The 20,416-nt window shown below is 44.4% G+C and overlaps 1 protein-coding gene across 1 annotated transcript in view; it reads right to left on the bottom strand.

The window, feature by feature from the left end:
• ITIH2 (inter-alpha-trypsin inhibitor heavy chain 2) overlaps positions 1–20,416 on the bottom strand; it is a 46,033-nt gene that overhangs the window by 11,383 nt on the left and 14,234 nt on the right. The window contains exons 6-15 of the mRNA XM_011951620.1: positions 19,722–19,884; positions 16,683–16,790; positions 15,876–16,004; positions 13,863–13,979; positions 10,345–10,513; positions 9,636–9,761; positions 7,333–7,514; positions 5,516–5,701; positions 5,051–5,190; positions 2,445–2,614 (exon numbers count right to left, since the gene is read on the bottom strand). Of these exons, the coding sequence (XP_011807010.1) occupies positions 2,445–2,614; positions 5,051–5,190; positions 5,516–5,701; positions 7,333–7,514; positions 9,636–9,761; positions 10,345–10,513; positions 13,863–13,979; positions 15,876–16,004; positions 16,683–16,790; positions 19,722–19,884 (1,490 nt within the window). The remainder of the gene's footprint in view (positions 1–2,444; positions 2,615–5,050; positions 5,191–5,515; positions 5,702–7,332; positions 7,515–9,635; positions 9,762–10,344; positions 10,514–13,862; positions 13,980–15,875; positions 16,005–16,682; positions 16,791–19,721; positions 19,885–20,416) is intronic.

Here is a 20,416-nt window from a genome sequence, read left to right as displayed (position 1 = left end):
AAGATTCTGAGTATTCGAAATTCTCTTCTGAACTGGGTCTGATTAATATTACTACTAGTAGCCAAGTGAGCAAAATAATAGAAATAAATTATAAATTTGATTACACATAAGAAGTAAAATTGGAGTGGAAATAATCTATAATCTCTTACTGGGAAAAATATATATTATCTATAATATATATTATATATGTGTGTGTGTGTATCATATATGTATATATGTTTCAGTAGGACCAGTCCCCAAGAAAGAGAAGAGAAAGAGATGTATAAACCTGAGGTCTCCTGGCCCTGGGTGCGTGCACCCTCGGGGGTGCCTGGAGACCTTCTGCAGGACTCAGAGAGCATGGACTGTTTGAAAAGCAATGTCTAGAGTCTCAGTTTAGACATAGACTCTTTCCTAAAGAAACCCTTTTCTCCCAGTTTACAAGCAGAAGGCCTGCTCTTCTCCACTCCCCTCCCGAAAAAGTCCTCCAGGAACCAAAACATCCATTGGAATATTGATGTAGGGCGAAAAACCTGATTCCAATGATGGGGAGCAAATGCTTGTCCAAGCCACAGGGCTTCCAATTCTTTGCTTTCAACAAAATTGAGGAAGGGCTCACGTTGTCAGCTGATAAATTATACAAGATTTTTTGGACACTAGGTCCATATGCATGTTTTAGCATACACATTTCAAAGAGTTCAGATAAGCGAGTAACTGTACCAACCAATATTTATCGGGACTTCTGCCCATACAAGTTCTCTTAGAAGTAGAATTGATGCTGAATCCTGTCTCTTTCAATCCATTCATAAATAATACTTATCCATGAATACACAAAAAACACCCAGTCACATTTTTCCCAGTAAGAGATTATAGATTATTTCCACTCCAATTTTACTTCTTATGTGTAATCAATTTTATAATTTATTTCTATTATTTTGCTCACTTGGCTACTAGTAGTAATATTAATCAGACCCAGTTCAGAAGAGAATTTCGAATACTCAGAATCTTATGGTTATGATTTTTAAATTAAATTTTTAATTAAAATTAAAATTTATAACTTTTTTTCTTATAGATAAGTGAGGTGATTACTAAAAGGAGAGTAAAAATATATTACAATAGGATATAGTTCTGCTGGGCAAGTGGAGTGGAAATACAAGTTCAACTAGAAAAAAGAATAATGTAAAACTTCCAATAATTTTTTTTTTTCGAGACAAGGTCTTATTCTGTCACTCAGGCTAGAGTGCAGTGGCATAATTGGCTCACTGCAACCTTCACCTTCCAGTCTCAAGCAATCCTCCCACTTCAGCCTCCTGAGTATTTGGGACTATGGGCATGTGCCACCATGCCTGGATAATTTCAGTAATTTTTTCTAAAGATAGGGTTTTGACATGTTGACCAGGCTGGTCTCATATTCATAGGCTCAAGCAATTAACCCACTCCAGCCTCCCAAAGTGCTGGGATTATAGGCATGAGCCACCATGTCTGGCCAGTTTCTAATAATTGTAATATAGGATTTGCTTATGTAGTTTCAAAAAATGAATGATAGTAACCAATTAGGTATTCTGTTTCATTAGATGTATTGAAAACAGTGATGTGGTCGGGCATGGTGGCTCACGCCTATAACCCCAGCACTTTGGGAGGCCAAGGCAGGTGGATTGCCTGAGGTCAGGAGTTCGAGACCAGCCTGGCCAACATGGTGAAAACCCGTCTCTAGTAAAAACACAGAAAATTAGCCGGGCATGGTGGCACATGCCTGTAATCCCAGCTACTTGGGAGGCTGAAGTCGGAGAACTGCTTGAACCTGGGAGGCTGAGGTTGCAGTGAGCCCAGATCGTGCCACTGTGCTCCAGCTGGGGCAACAGAGCAAGACTCTGTCTCAAAAAAAAAAACAAAAAAAAAGAAAAGAAAAAAACAGAAAAGAAAACAGTGATGTAACAGTTTTATTTTAAAAGGTCAATATTTATAAAATACTGTAATTATGTTAGTTGCATATAGAAATTATATTTGTTGCCCAGGAGTTGGAAGCTGCAGTGAGATGTGATGGTACCCAGGCTGGAGTGCAGTGGTCCTCCTGGGCTTGAGAGATCCTCTTGCCTCAGCTTCCCAAACAGGTGAGATTACAGGTGCCCACCATCACACCCAGCTAATTAAAATTTTTTTTCTTTAGAGATGGGGTCTTGCTATGTTGCCCAGGATAAGATAAAAAATTTCAAATATTGATGTCAAAAATGTTGGAAGGGGTATGCGGGTTTTCAAAAGTTCCTTTGGGAAACATGGGAGCAAAAGGGTCAATGACCACGGCAATAATCCATCCTCCTCCCAGCTGGCAGGAAGAGCCTGGGCACAGGAGGGCCCAGGGCTGGGTGCAAGAGGTGGGCTGGAGTGGGAGAGAGCAGAGGTGCTAGGACTTCCCCCCGGGGCAAGAGAGCTGCCTGGCCACTTGTCCCCACAGGTGCAGCCCTGACCTGAACAGCAGGAGGGATCCTGGGGCGGGGCGTCTGCCAGCATGCGCTCATCCCCAGCCTCGTTCTCAATCACCAGCGAGGTCAGCGGGGTCACAATGTGATGGTCTAGAGACATCTGCAGGATCGATCTTGTAATTCTTCTCTTGGCGGCAGCTGTAGGAGCCAGGCTTCTGCATTCAAGAAGTAGAGGTGTTATGGAGCATGGCTGCATTGGAGTGGGAGCCCAAGTCAGCTCCCCGCCCCTGCACCCCACCGCTGCTGGGGTCCAACCTGGGGGTGGGGCGGGGCCGCAAAGTAACTGGGAAACAGAACTCACTGGCTTCAAGAAGCTGAGTATTTTATCTGGCTAAGTCTCAAGGCATTATTTATTTACTTATTTATTATTATTATTATTTTCGAGACAAGCTCTCACCCTGTTGCCCAGGCTGGAGTGCAGTGGCACAATCACGGTTCCCTGCAGCCTCAACCTCCCTGGCTCAAGCGATCCTCCTCCCTCAGCCTCCTGAGTAGCTGGGACTACAGGTGCATGCCACCACACCCAGCTAATTTTTGTATTTTTTGTAGAGATGGGCTTTTGCCATGTTGCCCAGGCTGGTCTCGAACTCCTGGACTCAAGCAATCCACCCTCCTTGGGAGCCACACGTCTGGCTCCCAAGGCTTTTTTTTTTTCTTTTTTTTAACTTTATATTTTAGAGCAGTTTTAGGTTCGCAGTAAAATCATGCAGAAAGTATCAAGATGTTCTATGTGCCCACTGCATACACACGGTCCCCCATATACACGGCCTTCCCCACTGTCAGCATCCATCCCACATCAGAGTGGTGCATTTGTTACAATGGAAGAAGCTGACACATTATCACTCAGAGTCCACAGTTAACCTGGCTGACCCTTGGTGTTGTCCATTCTATGGGTTTGGTTAAATGCATAGTGACAGGTGTCCACCTTTGGAGTATCATGTAGGGTATTTTCACTGCCCTAAAAATGCTCTGTGCTCCACCTACTCCTCTCTCTCCCACCCCCCAACTTTTAGCAACCGCTGATCTTTTTATAGGAATTGTTTTAAAATCAATATTTAACGTCTGCCACAATTTGCTATATGCCTGTAAATACACCCAGTGTGCTTCTGTCAGAGAGAGAGTTACTTCTCTTTTACTTCGCAGCCATAGTTTACAGTCTTGTGTGTTTCTTCTAATCTTATCAACATTCGGGATTTTCTCTATGAGTTCAGTCATACAACAGGATTTCATTTTCCCAGCCTCATTTAGACCCTGGTCCATCTTCCTGCGAATCCTATCTAATAGATGGAATGAGGCTTGGGAATGGGAACTTTTATCAGACACCTCTGTGTAATTTTGATGCAGGTAGTCAAAGAACCATCCATGGCTCTAGGGACATAGTTTTCATGTTGGAGAGTTGAGATGCAGCTGGGCTGAGAAGCCAGAGGGGACATGGATGAGTACAGGGGAGCGTTTCCTTAGGGAATATCATAATCACATGATCATTAAATTCTCTTTGGACAAGAAGCTGTTTTCAAGAGTAAATGCAAATAAATGACTGACACATGAAGCAACCAGAGGAGACACAGATGAGCGTGGGGGAGCCCTTCCTTAGGGAACATCATAATCGTTAATAATCATCAATTTCTCTTTGGACAAGAAGTCATGTTCAAGAATGCAGGGCCGGGCACGGTGGCTCACGCCTGTAATCCCAGCACACTGGGAGGCCGAGGTGGGTGGATCATGAGGTCAGGAGATCGGGACAGTAAATGCAAATACATGACTGATACATGAAGCAACATGGGTGAATCTCACCAACATCATATTGAGTGAAAGAAGCCAGGAACAGAGGAATACAGATTGCCTGATTATGCGAAATTTAGGATCAGGCAAAACTGATGATCACAGACATTGAAAGAGTGGATTCCACTGGGGGGGTGGTGGGTGTTGAGGGAGGGGAACAAAGGAACCTACCTCTGGATCTGGGTGGTGATTACATGGATGACAGACAGAAAAATCCACTGAATGGTGCACTTAAAACTAATGCATTTTGACTGGGCGCAGTGGCTCACGCCTGTAATCCCAGCACTTTGGGAAGCTGAGACGGGTGGATTATGAGGTCAGGAGATTGAGACCATCCTGGCTAATATGGTGAGACCCCGTCTCTACTGAAAATACAAAAAAATTAGCTGGGCGTGGTGGTGTGCGCCTGTAATCCCAGCTACTCGGGAGGCTGAGGCAGGAGAATGGTGTGAAACCAGGAGGTGGAGCTTACAGTGAGCCGACATCACACCACTGCACTCCAGCCTGGGTGACAGAGCAAGACTCTGTCTCAAAAATATAAATAAATAAATAAATAAATAAAAATAAATAAAAAATAAAAAATTAATGCCTTTTGCACACTTTATGGTGTGTTATATCTCAATAAGGAAGAAAAAGAGTGAACCCAGCTTTCTCCAAAGTGTTCAGAACTAGTGGAGCGTAATAATTCAAGCCTGTGCTAATTTGCTGTCTTTCTTGCTTCCAAACTCTTTTTGTGTATGAATGCATATATTCATGGTGGATATTTCAGTTCTGCAGATCCGGTGGTGCGGGTACTCTTCTCCTCTTACCGTTCAGCTAGCAGTTGGTTGATGGTTAGATAGGCCCACAGTTTCCTGGTGAAATCGGGATCTGCATGCTTGTCTTTCGATAGAAAATCCTGCAAGTCATCCATCTGGGCCAGGGTCTCCAGGACTAACTGTGTGTTAGCCTAGATGATGGAAAGTTCAGTTGAGAGACACCAGGTAACAGAATTACAGTTTAGTACCTGCTGCGAATGAATGGGAATAAAAAAGAAATGGAAGACAAAGCCTACTGAGGAAGGAAATGCATTTCTGTGCTTGGGATTGGGCTTGGGTGAAAGGGTTGGGATTTGTGGAATAGCTGGGAAGATGGCAGAGATATTCTCCTGTCTTCTCCATCACTGATTGCTTCTGTTCTACACCCATGATTCCCGGCAGGCAGAGCTGACATTCAAGAGGGACTGTGTCTAGGGGGCCAATTAGTAGATAGAATAGGCAAATAAGTGGAAGTACCGAAGTCGCCGTGATAATGCTCTCTATTTGATCCAATTTAGCAGGGTCAAATTTTCCTGCCACCACAATCTCTGAACCTCCAAAGTAGTTATGGAAATTGTTTTGAGTGACATCCGTGACTGACGTATGGGGATAGTTGAACTGAACATTCCGGAGCAATGGAGTGGAGACCTGGTTGTAGAATTTCTACAATTCACAAAGAGAGAGAGAGAGAGAAATTATGTTCATACTGCTTTGTAGATCTAAAGCATCTTATTTTATTTTATATTTTATTTTATTTATTTATTTATTTTGAGATGATGTCTCACTCTGTTGCCCAGGCTGGAGTGCAGTGGTGCAATCTCGTCTCACTGCAACCTCCGCCTCCCAGGTTCAAGCGATTCTCCTGCCTCAGCCCCCCGAGTAGCTGGGATTATGGGTACTTGCCACCAAGCTTGGCTAAATTTTGTATTTTTAGTAGAGACAGGTTTTCACCATCTTGGCCAGGCTGGTCTTGAACTTCTGGTCTTGTGATCTGCCTGCCTCGGCCTCCCAAAGTGCTGGGATTACAGGGATTACGTGCCCAGCTGATCTAAAACATTTTACTCTGAGATTCTTCAAAGGATCAGCAGATACCTCTTAATTTATTCACATGGGATGTCTGGGACAAAGGGAAATGCTCATAATTATCAGATTAAAAACAGAGAGAAGACAAAGACTTGTTGAGAACATTACCTTTGATTTAAGAGCCTGGCATTTTCCCCCCTTTCTGTTATGGTCAGCATGAAAAACTCTTGGACAAATTTATGATAAAAGTCAGCAAGAGGTCGGGCATGGTGGCTCAACCTATAATCCCAGCACTTTGGGAGGCCAAGGCGGGGGTCGAGACCAGCCTGGCCAACATGGTAAACCCCATCTCTTCTAAAAATACAAAAATTAGCCGGGCGTGGTGGAGCACACCTGTAATCTTGACTACTCAGGAGACTGAGGTGCGAGAATCGCCTGAACCCAGGAGGGGGAGGTTGCAGTGAGCCGAGGTCACACCACTGCTCTCCAGCCTGGGTGACAAAGCAAGACTCGGTCTCAAAAAATAATAATAGTAATTAAATTTTTTAAAAAGTCAGCTGGGTTAATATTCCCCAAATCAGAATCTTATCTCTTACTTGTTCCCAAATTTAAATACGATGCCTGGTACTGACAAAGGGCAGGAAAAGACACATTCTTTCCCTACATCATCTTCTCATCTATTTAGTCGAAACAAACCAATGGTTTGTTTTTTTCAATATATGTATTTTAATTTTAAAAAATGTATTTTTTGAACAGATGGATCTAACTATGTTGCCCAGGCTGGTCTTAAACCTCTGGGCTCAAGTGATCCTCCCACCTTGGCCCCCAAAGTGCTGGGATTACAGGCATGAGCCACCGCACTCAGCCTCTATCTTAATACTTAAGAAAATTTACATTTTGAAAAATTGATACCAAGATGCCAATGCATGTTAAAGAGAAAATGGTTGGCCATGATGACAAGAAGACCAATTGCTAGTGGGGCGGGAGAGCTACAAGGAGCTTTGATGATGCTTAGAAGACCTTTTTGTTCAGGGGGTAGGAAAGCCGTTCCCATCACCCACCTGCCTCATACCTCACTGTTACTGCAGAAATATGAGAGTGGGGGAAACGTGTGAGAAAGGAACTGAGCACTTTCCTGATCTTCCAACCAAATATGGCTGAGATCATGACCATTTTGAGTTAAGTTCAGTGATGCATCAAACATGCATCAGATATGGGTAGTTAAATGATTTCCAGTGAATAATAAAAAAAGAACAGAAGAAAAACGTTACCTTAAGCTGGGAAGACGTGTCCTGGTTTCCATAAATCCTTTGTGCAATTCCACGGTTTTCATTGGACAGTCTCTTCAAAAAATCATAGTCCACATCAAATCCCATGCCCAAACTGAACAAGGAGATATTGTCTTGGATGTTCTCCTTCACATTTTTCTGAATTTTTGACAGTTTTAGTTCACCTAAAGTTGGTGATGACAGAAAGGAAAGGAATAAACAAATAATGTCATAAAGTTTCTGGAAAATCCAGGGAGGGCAGTTTAGTAAAATTTGTCCAAATTAAAATTGCATTTATCTTTTGACCTAGTAACTCAATTTCTAGGAGTTTTTCTTAGAGATGCACTCATAAATGTTGAAATGAAGTGTGGCTTGCGTTGCATAGCAACATTATTTGGGAATTAGCAACATATTGGAAACAACATAAATATACACCAATGAGGGGCACTTGGTTAGATGATGGTACGTTCAAACCTTCAAACCTCGAGATACTATGCAGTTACTAAAAAGGACACAGCAACTCTTTATACCAGACAATCTCAAGGGCATGTTTAGAGTAGGAAGAAAAAACTAGGTCAATATCAGGGTACATAGGATGCATTTGCATGCAAGCTTATATAAATGTATGCATGTGTATGTATGCATATACACATGCCTGTGTGCAAACATATATATATAGTATACAGGCATGCATAAACTATCTGTGGAAAGATACACAAGAAACTGGCAACCGATGACTGATTTCAGGGACAGGAACTGAGTGGTTGAGAAACAGGAGTGAGAAACCATGATTAAACCAAATTATAGTTTAACTTTTTTTTTTTTTGTTTTTGAGATGGAGTCTCACTCTGTTGCCCAGGCTGGAGTGCAGTGGCGCGATCTCGGCTCACTGCAACCTCCGCCTCCCAGGTTCAAGTGATTCTCCTATTTCAGCCTCCCGAATAGCTGGGATTACAGGTGCACACCACCATGTCCAGATAATTTTGTATTTTTAGTAGAGACAGGGTTTCACCATGTTGGCCAGGCTGGTCTGGAACTCCTGACCTCAGGTGCTCCACCCACCTCAGCCTCCCAAAGTGCTGGGATTACAGGTGTGAACCACTGTGTTTAAAATATTTTAAACTATATTTCCTTTTCTACCTTATGATTTTATTCAAAACTTGAATTTTAAAAGTAATCTGATGAGAGGGAGAAAACCTTGGCTCTACAACAAATACATAACAATGGCTCTTTCTAGTCTCATTATTAATAAGATGGTTGCTCTCTGGCTTTCTAAAGCTCTGGCTGTCACTGTATTGCCTCGTGCATTTTCATTCCATTTGGCTGTGTCAGGATGTATCAGACCCAGTCCTAGTCTGTATGATAGCACACTCAGACAACACAGTCTGCCATTCACTATTACTGACAGTGGCCGGAATAAAGACACAAGTAAAACAAAGATAGCTGGGTGCATTGGCTCACACCTGTAATCTCAACACTTTGGGAGGCCAAGATGGGAGGACCGCTTGAGCCCAGGAGTTTGAGATCAGCCTGAGCAACACAATGAGACTTCGTCTCTCCAAAAAAAAAAAAAAGAGAAAAAGAAAAAAGAAATTAGCTGAGTGTGGTGATGCACATATGTAGTCCCAGCCACTCAGGAGGCTGAGGTGGGAGGATTACTTGAGCACGGAGGTTGAGGCTGCAGTGAGCTGTGTGTGCTCCACTGCACTCCCTCCTGGGTGACAGAACAAGACCTTGTCTCAAAAAATAAATAAAATAATGTAACAAAAATAAAAGTAAATAATAGAAGAAGGGAGATGTTGCTGCCATTTTGTAGAAAGAAAAATGTTTAACTTCAAGGTTGTGTCAGAGAGCAGTCATTTCTCCAGCTGCAAGTGGGAGAAGTGTGGAGAATAATAGGGAATATGCTACTGTGGCCTCCAAAGGTACTGCTGGGAGATCTGGGATCAATAGTCATCATTCACCACCCCCATACACCATCTTCACATACCTCAAGTTGAGGAAATAAATGCATTTCCGTAGAATGCATCGGCAATCCTCACAACCTACTGTTAAAATTCAGACTCAGATTTCCACATATTGTGGAGGTGGCACTGAGGCATTCAAGAGCGCCCTTGCTGAAAGTGTCTGAGCAGTAGCTTAGGGGGTGAGGGCTGCAGGATCAGAAGACCTCCTTTAGGAAGCATGGGTTTAAAATGTTCTAGAAACTCAGGCAAATGCCATTAGAGTTCCCCTTTTCGGCAAACCACCATTCCAAGAAACAACAGTGAAAGTGTTTGTCGTGACAAAGTTGAAGTGACACTTGCCCACTGTTGGATCTCCATCAGAAACCAAAATGATCAGCGAGACGGAGTTGGGGTCCAACAGTCCCAAGTTATTGGCTTCATTCAAAATGAAGATTGCCCGCAGGAGTGCTTCGTTGATGTTTGTGCCTGTTGAAGTAGCATAATGAAATGTTAGGTATGCGTTCTCGCCACACACAGAAAACCCCATCCTGGATTCAGGCTCGTATGTTGGTGGATCACTTATCCGTCAGTTATTCCATGCCAAAATCATTTCCTTGCTTTCTGAGTGACACAAACTGTGCTCAAGCTGGTGGTCCCCCAGCGCAGTGAAAGATTCACTTGGAAGTAAACTATCCCCTTAGAGATGAATTAGCCCTTTCAAAGCACAGACTGTTAGTTTGTTAAACACCAGGTTAAAGTATCCAAATCAGCCTTGCCAAGATACTCTGAAGACAGTAACATTTTATGCTTTATGTAGGCAATAAAGAAGGCCAGTGTCACGGAACCTTTTTCTGAGAGAGATTAAAATGGTTCAAAGTTGTGTGGGCTGGATTACAAATTCTACTTTCGCTACAAACTTAGCATTCATCCATTACCAATAAATGTATTATTTGAGGCAGGCTCTTGAAGGCTGGGGAAAGACTACTGTGATGGGAATAATGCTTCTTAAGTGAACCATGATTTGAACCCAAGGGAAGGGTCTCCTTGGGCTTTAGCCCAACACACTCACCTCCACTGGGCTGGATTTTCTCAATATACCTCTTGGCATCTGCAACCTGTGTTTTGGTAGCTGAAATTAAATCATTTCTCCAAGTTCGAATGTTCTGGTTAAAGTCAATCACAGAGAAACGGTCTTCCGCTCTGAGGTCATCCAATATGGTCTTCATTGCCTCTACAGTCTATTTCAATAGAGAATAAAGACGGGTCCCATTACAGAAAATCTGAGCCTCAGAGGAAGTAGGAAGACCGATCATTGATCCTGGTCATCTTTCAAGTTATTCTCAAGCTAAACCTCTTCCAGAAAACCTCTTGAGCCCATCTCAGTCAATGCAGACCTACCCCTTATTTATTCTGAGCATGTATCATTGGCTTTTTGATACTTTTACTACCTTATTTTGCTATGCACAACCAGTTTGACTAGACTTTATGTTAAGGATCACAAACTTCGAGTGCCACCTTTATGATGCCTGAAAATAAAATATATTTCTCAAGTCCCTCTACTCACCCAGTCTCTTAAACTATTTCCTCATCTTTCTCTTTAAACCACCGCCATCACCCCCTTTCTCTAGCTTACGTGTGATTCCTTTGATTCCAACTCCACTGAGAAACTGAAGGAGACAGAATAACATTCCCACAGACTCTCACTACCATAAAATCCCAACTAGCGATATTTGTACCCATACATTTTTCTTTCATACCTGATAACTAGCAGTATTTCTACCTAATGCAAACCCACCTACTCATGAACTAGATTTCATTCCCTCTCTTTGACTAAAAAACATGGTTCCGGCAATTGTCCTTTGCCTTTTCAATTTCCCTATTCTGCTGGTACCTTTCCATCAGCATAAAAATATATTATTTCTCACCCTTCTACAAACCTCATGTGCATCCACTTTCTTCATTTCTTAGCTTTCTTCTGCAATAAAATTCCTAGAGAGAATTGTCTGAACACACTGTCTCCAAATCTTCTCTTCCTATTCTCTCATAAGCCCACTCCTTTCTGGTTTTCCTCCCTGTCACTCTACTGAAACTGCCCATGTCAAGGTCACCAATGATGCTAATGTCGCTGAATCCAAAGGTCCATCTTCATTTCTCGTGCAACTCAACCTGTCACCAGCAGGTGCTCTCATCTCCCTCCTGAACACAAATTCCTCAATTGTCTTCCAGGGCCTCATTCTCTCTTGATTTGTCTCCCCCACTTACTAATTGCTTTTATTAGTCTCTATCACCAATTATCCTCTTCTTTCCAAATTCCCAATATTAGAATGCTCTGTTGTCTGTTCTTGGCTCCCTTGTCCATCTACTCCTTGGCATTCTCATCTAGTCCCAATGCTGCCAGTACCTTCTATATGCTGGTGAGTCCTAACCGTGTGTCTCCACATCTCACTTTTGAACACCAGGCTTGCGTGGCCAACGTGGGTATTTAATAAACATCTCAGACTTTGGATCCAAAACCAAACTGGGACATTCCCTGCAATGTCTGATTCCATCTCTGTCTTTGCCAACTCATGGATGGCCACTCCATCCTTCTAGCTGCTCAGGCTAAGTCCCGGGGCTTCTTTCAGCTCTGTTTTCTTCCCTTGTCTCACAGCTAACCCTTCAGGATATACTGTTTACTCAACCTTCAAAACAGATTCCAGAATCCAGCTCTGATCATGACTGCACAGGCGTTCCATGAGCCACCTGGCCTCTTACTTCTCAGATCTCATCTCCCACTGCCCCTCTCTACTGGCATCTCTCTCTGTTCTTTGCACACTTTCGACTTGGAACCGTTGCATGGGCTGTTCATTGCATTTAATACCCTTAGGTATCTGCATAACTCTTCCTTCACCTTCTCGGGGTCTCCTCAGTGGTCTTCTCCAGGAAACCACCTATTGATATGACAAGCCTATTTAAAAGTGCATCCCCCTGCAATTGCCACTCTTGATTTCTAACATACGCTTCTTTTTTCTTTTCCAAACTTTTATCATAATGCTGCCATTGAACATACTTGTAAATTTGTACTTGTATGTGTATTGTTTATTCTCTGTCCCCTCTCCCCCAGATGTAAGTTTCATAAGCACCCAGAGGGTAGGCCTGCGTTTTTTGTTTGGTTTCTGTTTTTATGCTTTGGATCTGTTTTGCTCATGGATGAACTAAGTGCATGAATAGTAGGTGCTTCGTAAATATTTGTTGAATGAATGAATGATGGAAGGAAGCAGTGAATAAACTGTTGTAGTAGAGCAGCTGTTCTCAACCAGAGGCAATTATTCCCCCCAGCGGACATTTGGCAATGTCTGAAGTCATATTTGATTGTGATGCAGGGGACGTTGTGCTACTGAAATTTAGCAAATAGACCATAGACCATGCTGCTAAGTATCCTGCAATGCACCAGACAGCCCTCCCACAACAACGAATGACCCCATCCAAAATATTAATAGTCCCACTGCTGAGAAACCCTGCCTGGGAGTACAGACCCAGGCAGGCAGGGTCTGTAAAAGACGGGGACTTCTTCCTCTTCTTCTTCTTTTTTTTTTTTTTTTGAGATGGAGTTTTGCTCTTATTGCCCAGGCTGGAGTGCAATGGTGCAATCTCTGCTCGCCACAACCTCTGTCTCCTGGGTTCAAGCAATTCTCCTGGCTCAGCCTCCTGAGTAGCTGGGATTACAGGCATGCGCCACTACACCCAGCTAATTTTTTTTTTTTGTATTTTTAGTAGAGACACAGTTTCTCTACATTGGTCAAGCTGGTCTCGAACTCCCAACCTCAGGTGATCCAACTGCCTTGGCCTCCCAAAGTACTGGGATTATAGGCGTGAGCCACTGTGCCCTGCCAACAGGGACTTCTTTTAGGTTCCTTACAGATCTTAGGGTAGTAGTGAACTCTTCGGTGGTCAAAAATAGTTGCTGAATGAACGGTTAGTTGGTTGTTCAACTTCGTTGAATGGATGGATGGATTGATGGGTAAGTCAAACATTTCCTTGTTTGGTCTTTAGAATTGCATCTGTACATCTCACTTATCACTGAGTAAGCCTATATTGAGCTCTGAGCTGGAAAACATAGATGGGATAGCTTCCCTCAAGAAATTACAATCTAATTAGAAATAATATGTGTATATTGATTCAATAGTTACATGTGGACAATGACAAGATATAATAAAACAGGTAGAAGAGCAAAAAGAATGTGACTGATCGTTGAAAGAAGAGGTTATAAAGAGATTACATTTTTCAAAGAGGTGAGTTTTGAGACAGTTTTTCAAGGAAATATTGGATAGAGAGTGGAAAAGAGGAAGAGAAGGAAGAGGAAACAGGAAAGAGGAAGAAGAGAAGGAAGGGAATTTTACACTGGAGGAATGATTAGAAGATGGAGGTGTATGTGCTGTGAAATGCAATAATTGCAAAATTTTAGAAAGAGTTTACACCGGCAGTCAGTAAGTACAGTCCCTGAGCTTCAGCCCTAAGTAGGGAGGAGGGATAGAATGATTGCATTTTTAGGAGGGGATCAAAGAAGATAGGGAGTCCCCCCACCACCGCAAACAAGGGGCTACTTACTTGTTTCATTTTAACTCCCCACATGGAGCCACTCACATCGATGACAAAGAGGATGTTTTTGGGAATTGGGTCCAGGTTGTCAGGAGCAAAGAAGTGTACAAAATATCCATTAAACACCTGAAAAATAGAACATCTTTGTGAGTCAAATCATGATTCCTGTTTAGAAGGTAGGGAGATGGGGACCTGGGGACTCGGAGAGGAGAGGGGGTCTACAGGGAGGAGGAGGTGGAGCTTGATGTGTATTTGCCTCCACATTTTCCTGCCTGCTCCCCCACCTCCTCTCCTGTGAGGGTCAAGACCTTCCAGCAGAGCATTTCACTGCACTCCCTGCCGCTCCACTCCACACGGCTCCACTCCATGCTGCTGCACTCCATGCCACTCCACTCCACACCACTCCACGCTGCTCCACTCACTCCACTCCACACCACTCCATTCCACTCGACTCCTCTCCACTCCACTCCACCCCACTCCATTCTACTCCTCTCCACTCCATGCCACACCACTCCAGGCCACTTCACTCCACTCCACATCATGCCACTCCATGCGATGCCAGGCCACTCCACTCCACACCATGCCATGCCACTCCACTCCATGCTGCTCCACTCCACTCCACGCCACTTCACTCCACTCCACTCCACTCCACTCCATGCTGCTCCACTCCACTCCACGCCACTTCACTCCACTCCACTCCACTCCATGCTGCTCCACTCCACTCCACGCCACTTCACTCCACTCCACGCCATGCCACTCCACACCACTCCATGCCACTTCACTCCACTCCACGCCACTCCATGCCACTCCACTCCACGCCACTCCACTCCTCTCCACTCCATGTCACTCAGTCTTTACAGAGTGCTCCTGTTCCAGACGCCCTGTTAACCAGCGGTGAATCAGGCAGAGCCTCCGCCCTCAGGAGGCTCCCGGCCAGCAGAGGATAAGGATAAGTGAAGGCGATGTGCAGTGCAGTGTGTTAAACACCATGGTCAGGAAGTAAAGGGCTCGTCAGGAGCCCAGTGTGCATCTAACGCATGCAGGGGACGATTCTCTGGGAAGCGGCATCTCCACTGGGACCTGAGGATAAACTCAGACTTAGCTGCCCTCTTGAGAGCTGGGCCAGGTTGAGATAGTTGGGAATGGGGAAGACAGTTCCAGACAGTGCAGCCCCAGAGATGAGAGAACATGGCATACTTGGGACTCCACATGTGGTTCACCAAGATGGGGCCATAGAATCCAAGAATTCAGGGAAGTAGGTGGAGAATCGGCAGGACAGATCATGAAGGATGTGTCTGGGCCACTTCAGAAAATTTGGATTTTTCTGGAAGTTAATGAGAGTCTGCCTCAGCTGGACTCCTGACCATTCTCTTTGTCTTCTGCTGCAGGCTTGATGACTGACTCACCTAATTCTCTTTCCACTGCCCTTTGGCTGCCTCTTTCCAGGACACTACAGTGGCCAGGTACAGGGTGTGTGCTCCACTCACTGTCCCTAGAGAGACTCTTGGAGTTTTGGGTACGTTCTAGGAGTCCTCACCTTAGTACAAGGAAAGGAAGACACACATCTAAGACATGGCCAAAGGGGAAAGGAAACTTTTCAAGAAACTTTATGTTAAACCTTGGCCCTGAAATTCACCGTTGGCTCTTGATCTTTCTAGGCTGTGGATGTGCCTTCCTCCTCTCCCCTAATCTCTGTGCTTTCTTTGATTGTCTAATTGCAAAGGGCTGTGGGAGCCTATCTAAAATTCCTGTTCTGTAATTATTCCATTGTTCTTCATATGAGGCCCAGGAATGTCCTCCTGGGACAAGAGCATGAGATCCGATGACCTTTCATTTAGTTTTTAAGACACAAAAGATAATGCTTAGCAGTATAATTGAAGAAGATGATTTCAGTCCCTTCTCTGCAGCTAGAAACACATGCCCTGGCAGCTGGAAACCACCCACAGGCCTGGGAGTTTGTTCAAAAAGGAGCAGCTCTTTGGTATGAGCTTGGCAGTAGAACCAGAGCCGGTGTGCACTCACCTCCAGTTCACCAGCCTTCTCTTCTCTTTTCACGTCATACAGCACCACCAGTTCCCCATCTACCGCAGTGTCCCGGCAGCTAGGGCATATTCTCTGCTGTGCTACTGTGGGCTTGAAGGAGACGTGCGCCTAGAAAGAACAGTGACGTCAGAGCCTCTGCTTCTAGCCCCTTCCCAGTGAGGGCTTGGCGCTGCCCCTTCTCCAGCACACAGGGAAGAGGAGCTGCCCAGTGGATGTTCTGCATCCTGGCAACATCGGTGGAACCCTTACTGATGGGAAAGACAAGCCAGGGCTTTTGCAGGGAGCATCTCCAGCCTGCCATGCTGTTTGCAAGGTTTCAGCCCTTTTCAGAAGAGAGCCAATGAATTTTCTTCATCCCCTATAGAAGGGCTGACCACCTGCTTTGGAAAGAGTTTGTGAAATGTTTTAATGTTCTTAGCGGAGTCATAGTTGGTTATCATTGGCCGTTGAGGCAGAGAGCTGGCCATTTCTAGCTATGGTTAATGAACGAGAATCCACCACATAGGATGTGAACGCTGTCCTTTAGCTACTGCTTAAGTAGGTGACTTAGGGGAAATGAGACCCAAAAAGGGACAATCTCTGGTCAAAATGGAAAGAAACCACTGGGAGTGTTGTTCTGTGTGTCCTGGGGAGACCTAGGCTCTTCTTGGGGATCCCCATTTCTTCAGACAGTGTCCTCGACTCAACACCAGCCTGCCTTTCTATTCTCCAGAGCACAGGAGGAGAACACAACCCACGAGCCAGAGCCCCCCGTGGATGCCTGGCCACACGCAGGGCTCAGGGTACCTTCTGTTGTCCTTTAGAAACGACCGGAACACCATCGAAATGGCCTTCAAATGTGTCGGGAACATGAAGAAATCTGATTCCCTGAGGTTCGACAACCCACACATCTACCTAGAAATGCAAGAGAAAATTACCCAAAGCATTAAAAGTCTTTAAAGTCTTTTTAAGCAAGAAGTAAAATTACAAATAAGTCCTCTGATGCTTTCCTCCTCCGCAGGTTTCCCCAGTGTGGCTTCGTGATCTCTCCTGCAGGACCACAAGTTCCTGCGATGGGGTTCATCTCGCTGCGGAGGCTTAACCCCCATCTGTCAGGTCAGAACTCTCCTTCTGCTGCCTCACTCCCCCAGGAGTTAATTCCCTTCTTCATTCTATTGGAGTCTTTTTTATTTATAAGAGCATTTGCATTGTTAGGGAAAAAAAAAATTCCTTCTTTTTTTTCTCTCTCATTGTTAAATAGCACTGCATTTACTCTGTAGACCTGCCATTGTTTAATAATACTGCATTTACTTTGTAGACCTGTCAAAAGTAGACCATTTTCCGCAAATATTGGGTCCTTTTATTTCTTCTGTCTTGCTTTGAACAGAGCTCGTCTAGGGAAATCCCGTTTGGTGATTCTTGACCAAACCACAGTCATGGCTGCCATTTGTTTCTTTTTTCATTTAACTCTATGATTTGTTTATTTATATTTTTGTGTATTTATTTTGAAAAATTTGTATAAATTGAAGGAGTACAAATGCAGTTTGGTTACATGAATATATTGCACAGGAGTGAAGTCTAGGCTTTTAGTGAAACTACCACCCAAGAAATGTACCTTGTATTCATTAAGTAATTTCTCATCCCTCACTCCATTCCCACCCTCCCACACTTCTTCCAAGTCTCCCCACTCCCACTCTCCCACACTTCCGAGCCTCCAACATCTATCATTCCACACCCTATGTCCCTGCGTACATATTATTCAACTCTCATAAGTGAGAACATGTGGTATTTGACTTTCTGTATCTGAGTTACTTAGCTGCCCTTTCTTTCTTTCTTTCTTTCTTCCTTCCTTCCTTCCTTCCTTCCTTCCTTCTTTTTTTTTTTTTCAGACAAGGTTTTATTTTGTCATCCAGCCTGGAGTGCAGTGGCATGATCATAGCTAACTGTGGCCTCGACTTTTTGGGCTCAAGCTATTCTCCTGCCTCAGTCTCCCAAGTAGGTGGGACTACAGGGGTACACCACCATGCCTGGCTAATTTATTTATTTATTTTCAGTAGAGATGAGGTCTCACTGTGCTGCCCAGGTTATCACTCAGTTTTTGTTAATATTGTTACTATCAACAATCTCAATGATTGTCTCCTTCTAGGCTTAGATGCTAATCACATCTAACCATTGTTTCAAATTATTTATCATGGGATTCATGGCATTGAGCAAGAGAATGTGCGTGACTGACACCCATCCATCATCAGTACTGGAAAAACATCCACCATCACACTCTTAGTTGTACAGAGCATCTTGGCCAAGTCACGTGCCCTGGTAAGGGGCTGCATTTACCTGAAGGAAGGGCATCTTTTTTCAATTCATGCAAAACCACGGTATATGCTAGGAGTGGCCCAGAAAAGAATCAAGACCATAGACTCTGTTAGTGAACTGATGCCAAATAGTGGGCATTATTGATCAGATGAGCAGCTTTTCAAACGGGAATTAAAGTTTCATCATGATTAATTCATTCCCTTTCATCTCTCATGTCTCCGGACAATTCACAACCTGTCTGCTTCACTCCCATCTGCCAGGGGGAAGGGCAGGTTGGCCTCTGTACTCTCTTAGGTTTCCTCTTGTCTAGCTCTGCCTCCTACACTAAACAGTCATAGGATGTCGCATAGATTTGAGCAAAGAAAAGAGCAGTTTAGTCTTTATAGCAAGAGATGAAGATGACAGCAGAGGTAAGTTCAGATGGACAGGAGCACAGTGGATGTCCGAGGCACTGCTCCCCTGCTGTGATGATGGCCGGGGTGGCAGGGAAGACAACTCACTTAACCTTCATCAAGCGCCTGTCATTGGCCACATATTACAGGAACAGGTAACCAAGTACAGGACATTCTCACTTCGAAGTGGGAGCTAAACATTGAGTACACATGAACACAAAGAAGGGAACAATTGACACCAGGGCCTACTCCATGGTGAGGGAGGGAGGAGAGAAAGGATTGGAAAACTACCTATCAGGTACTATGCTCATTACCTCGGTGGTGAAACCACCCCTGTGATGTGGAATTTACCTATATAACAAACCTGCACACGTGCCCCTGAACTTAAAATAAAAGTTTAAAAAAAGAACTGAGAAACAAAAATCTGTTACCATACTCTTTTCAGAGATGAGACAGCGGAGACTCAGGAACACTGGTCCCTGAAGATTAGTGTCTTGGGATGAATGGTGGCCTCCCCACTAAAGATATGCCCAATCCCTGGAACCTGTGAACATAGATTTATCTGGAAAAAGAGTCCTTGCAGATGCAATTAAGGATCTTGAGTTGAGATCATCCTGTACTACCTGGTGGACCCCAAACCTAATAGGTGTTCTTGTGAGAGAAAGGCAGAGGGGCATTTGAGATGCTCGGAGGGGGAGAGGCTGCGATCACAGAAGAAGAGATTGGAGTGATCTGACCAGAAGGCCACAAGTCAAGGAAGGCCAGCAGCTGCCAGAGAGCAGGAGAAGCAAGGAATGGGCTCTCCCCTGGAGCCTCCAGAGAGACAGTGCAACTCTGCAGACACCTTGACTTCAGACTTCCGTAAGAGAATCAATTTCTGTTCTGTTAAGCTGTGGTGTTTGCTGTAACTTGTTATAGCAGAGCTCAGAAACCACCAAAATATGGCTGTTAAGGAGAGTGACAGCTGTAAGGAAGTGGTGTGGCTGACTCCAAACCCACCATCTTTTCAATACATCCCATTGTCTTGCAGAGTTGAGTGGCATCCAACCCCACAAGTGGTGGTGACAAGCAGAAAGTATAAATCAGGGTCAGGGACCATAAAAGGACAGTGTCACTGTCCACCCTGCAGATCCAGGCTTACCTCCAAGTGTTTGGCCAGCCGTCCAGGCTGCAGATAGATCCTGTGTTCGTAGGAGCCCAGCTTCCTCCACTTCACCTCCTGGTAGTGAAGTTCGAACTGCACCTTTGCTCCTGGGAGGACATTTACTTCTGTTCTGAAGTTTTCCATGTCAAGAGCCCTGCTCCTAAAGGTGACAGCCCCCAACAAAAGTCAACAGATACATGATTGAGCAGCAAGACTCACAACCTAGGCAGAGTGTGTGTAGACTTTCCTGGACAGTCCGACCTGCTCAGTAGTTCATGAAAGTCAACAGTAGGTACACCAGAGATAAGTGCAGCTTCTAGATCAGTTGAATCCCAACAAGAGCTTCCATCTCCTCTCCTACCCGATCTCCGGCTCCCAGAGCTTCTTACTGACTTGAGTGTTGTCTGCAAAAAGCTACCAGGGATTGGCCCCTATCCTGGGCCAGAAACCTGACATCTATCATTGCTGATATAGCAGCTCTGCAATATGGAAATCATTACCCTGACTTTTCAGATGATAAAAAAATTAGGCTTGGGCCGGGTGCAGTGGCTCACACCTGTAATCCCAGCACTTTGGGAGGCCGAGGCGGGCAGATCACGAGGTCAGGAGTTTGAGACCAGCCTGGCCAACATGGTGAAACCCCATCTCTACTAAAAATGCAAAAATTAGCTAGGCATGGTGGTGCATGCCTG

This window comes from Colobus angolensis, unplaced genomic scaffold (genome assembly GCF_000951035.1).
Source record: "Colobus angolensis palliatus isolate OR3802 unplaced genomic scaffold, Cang.pa_1.0 Scaffold321, whole genome shotgun sequence".
Taxonomy (NCBI): domain Eukaryota; kingdom Metazoa; phylum Chordata; class Mammalia; order Primates; family Cercopithecidae; genus Colobus; species Colobus angolensis.
The sequence above is the reverse complement of the archived record's forward strand: the minus strand, read 5'-3'. Positions and strand labels throughout refer to the sequence as shown.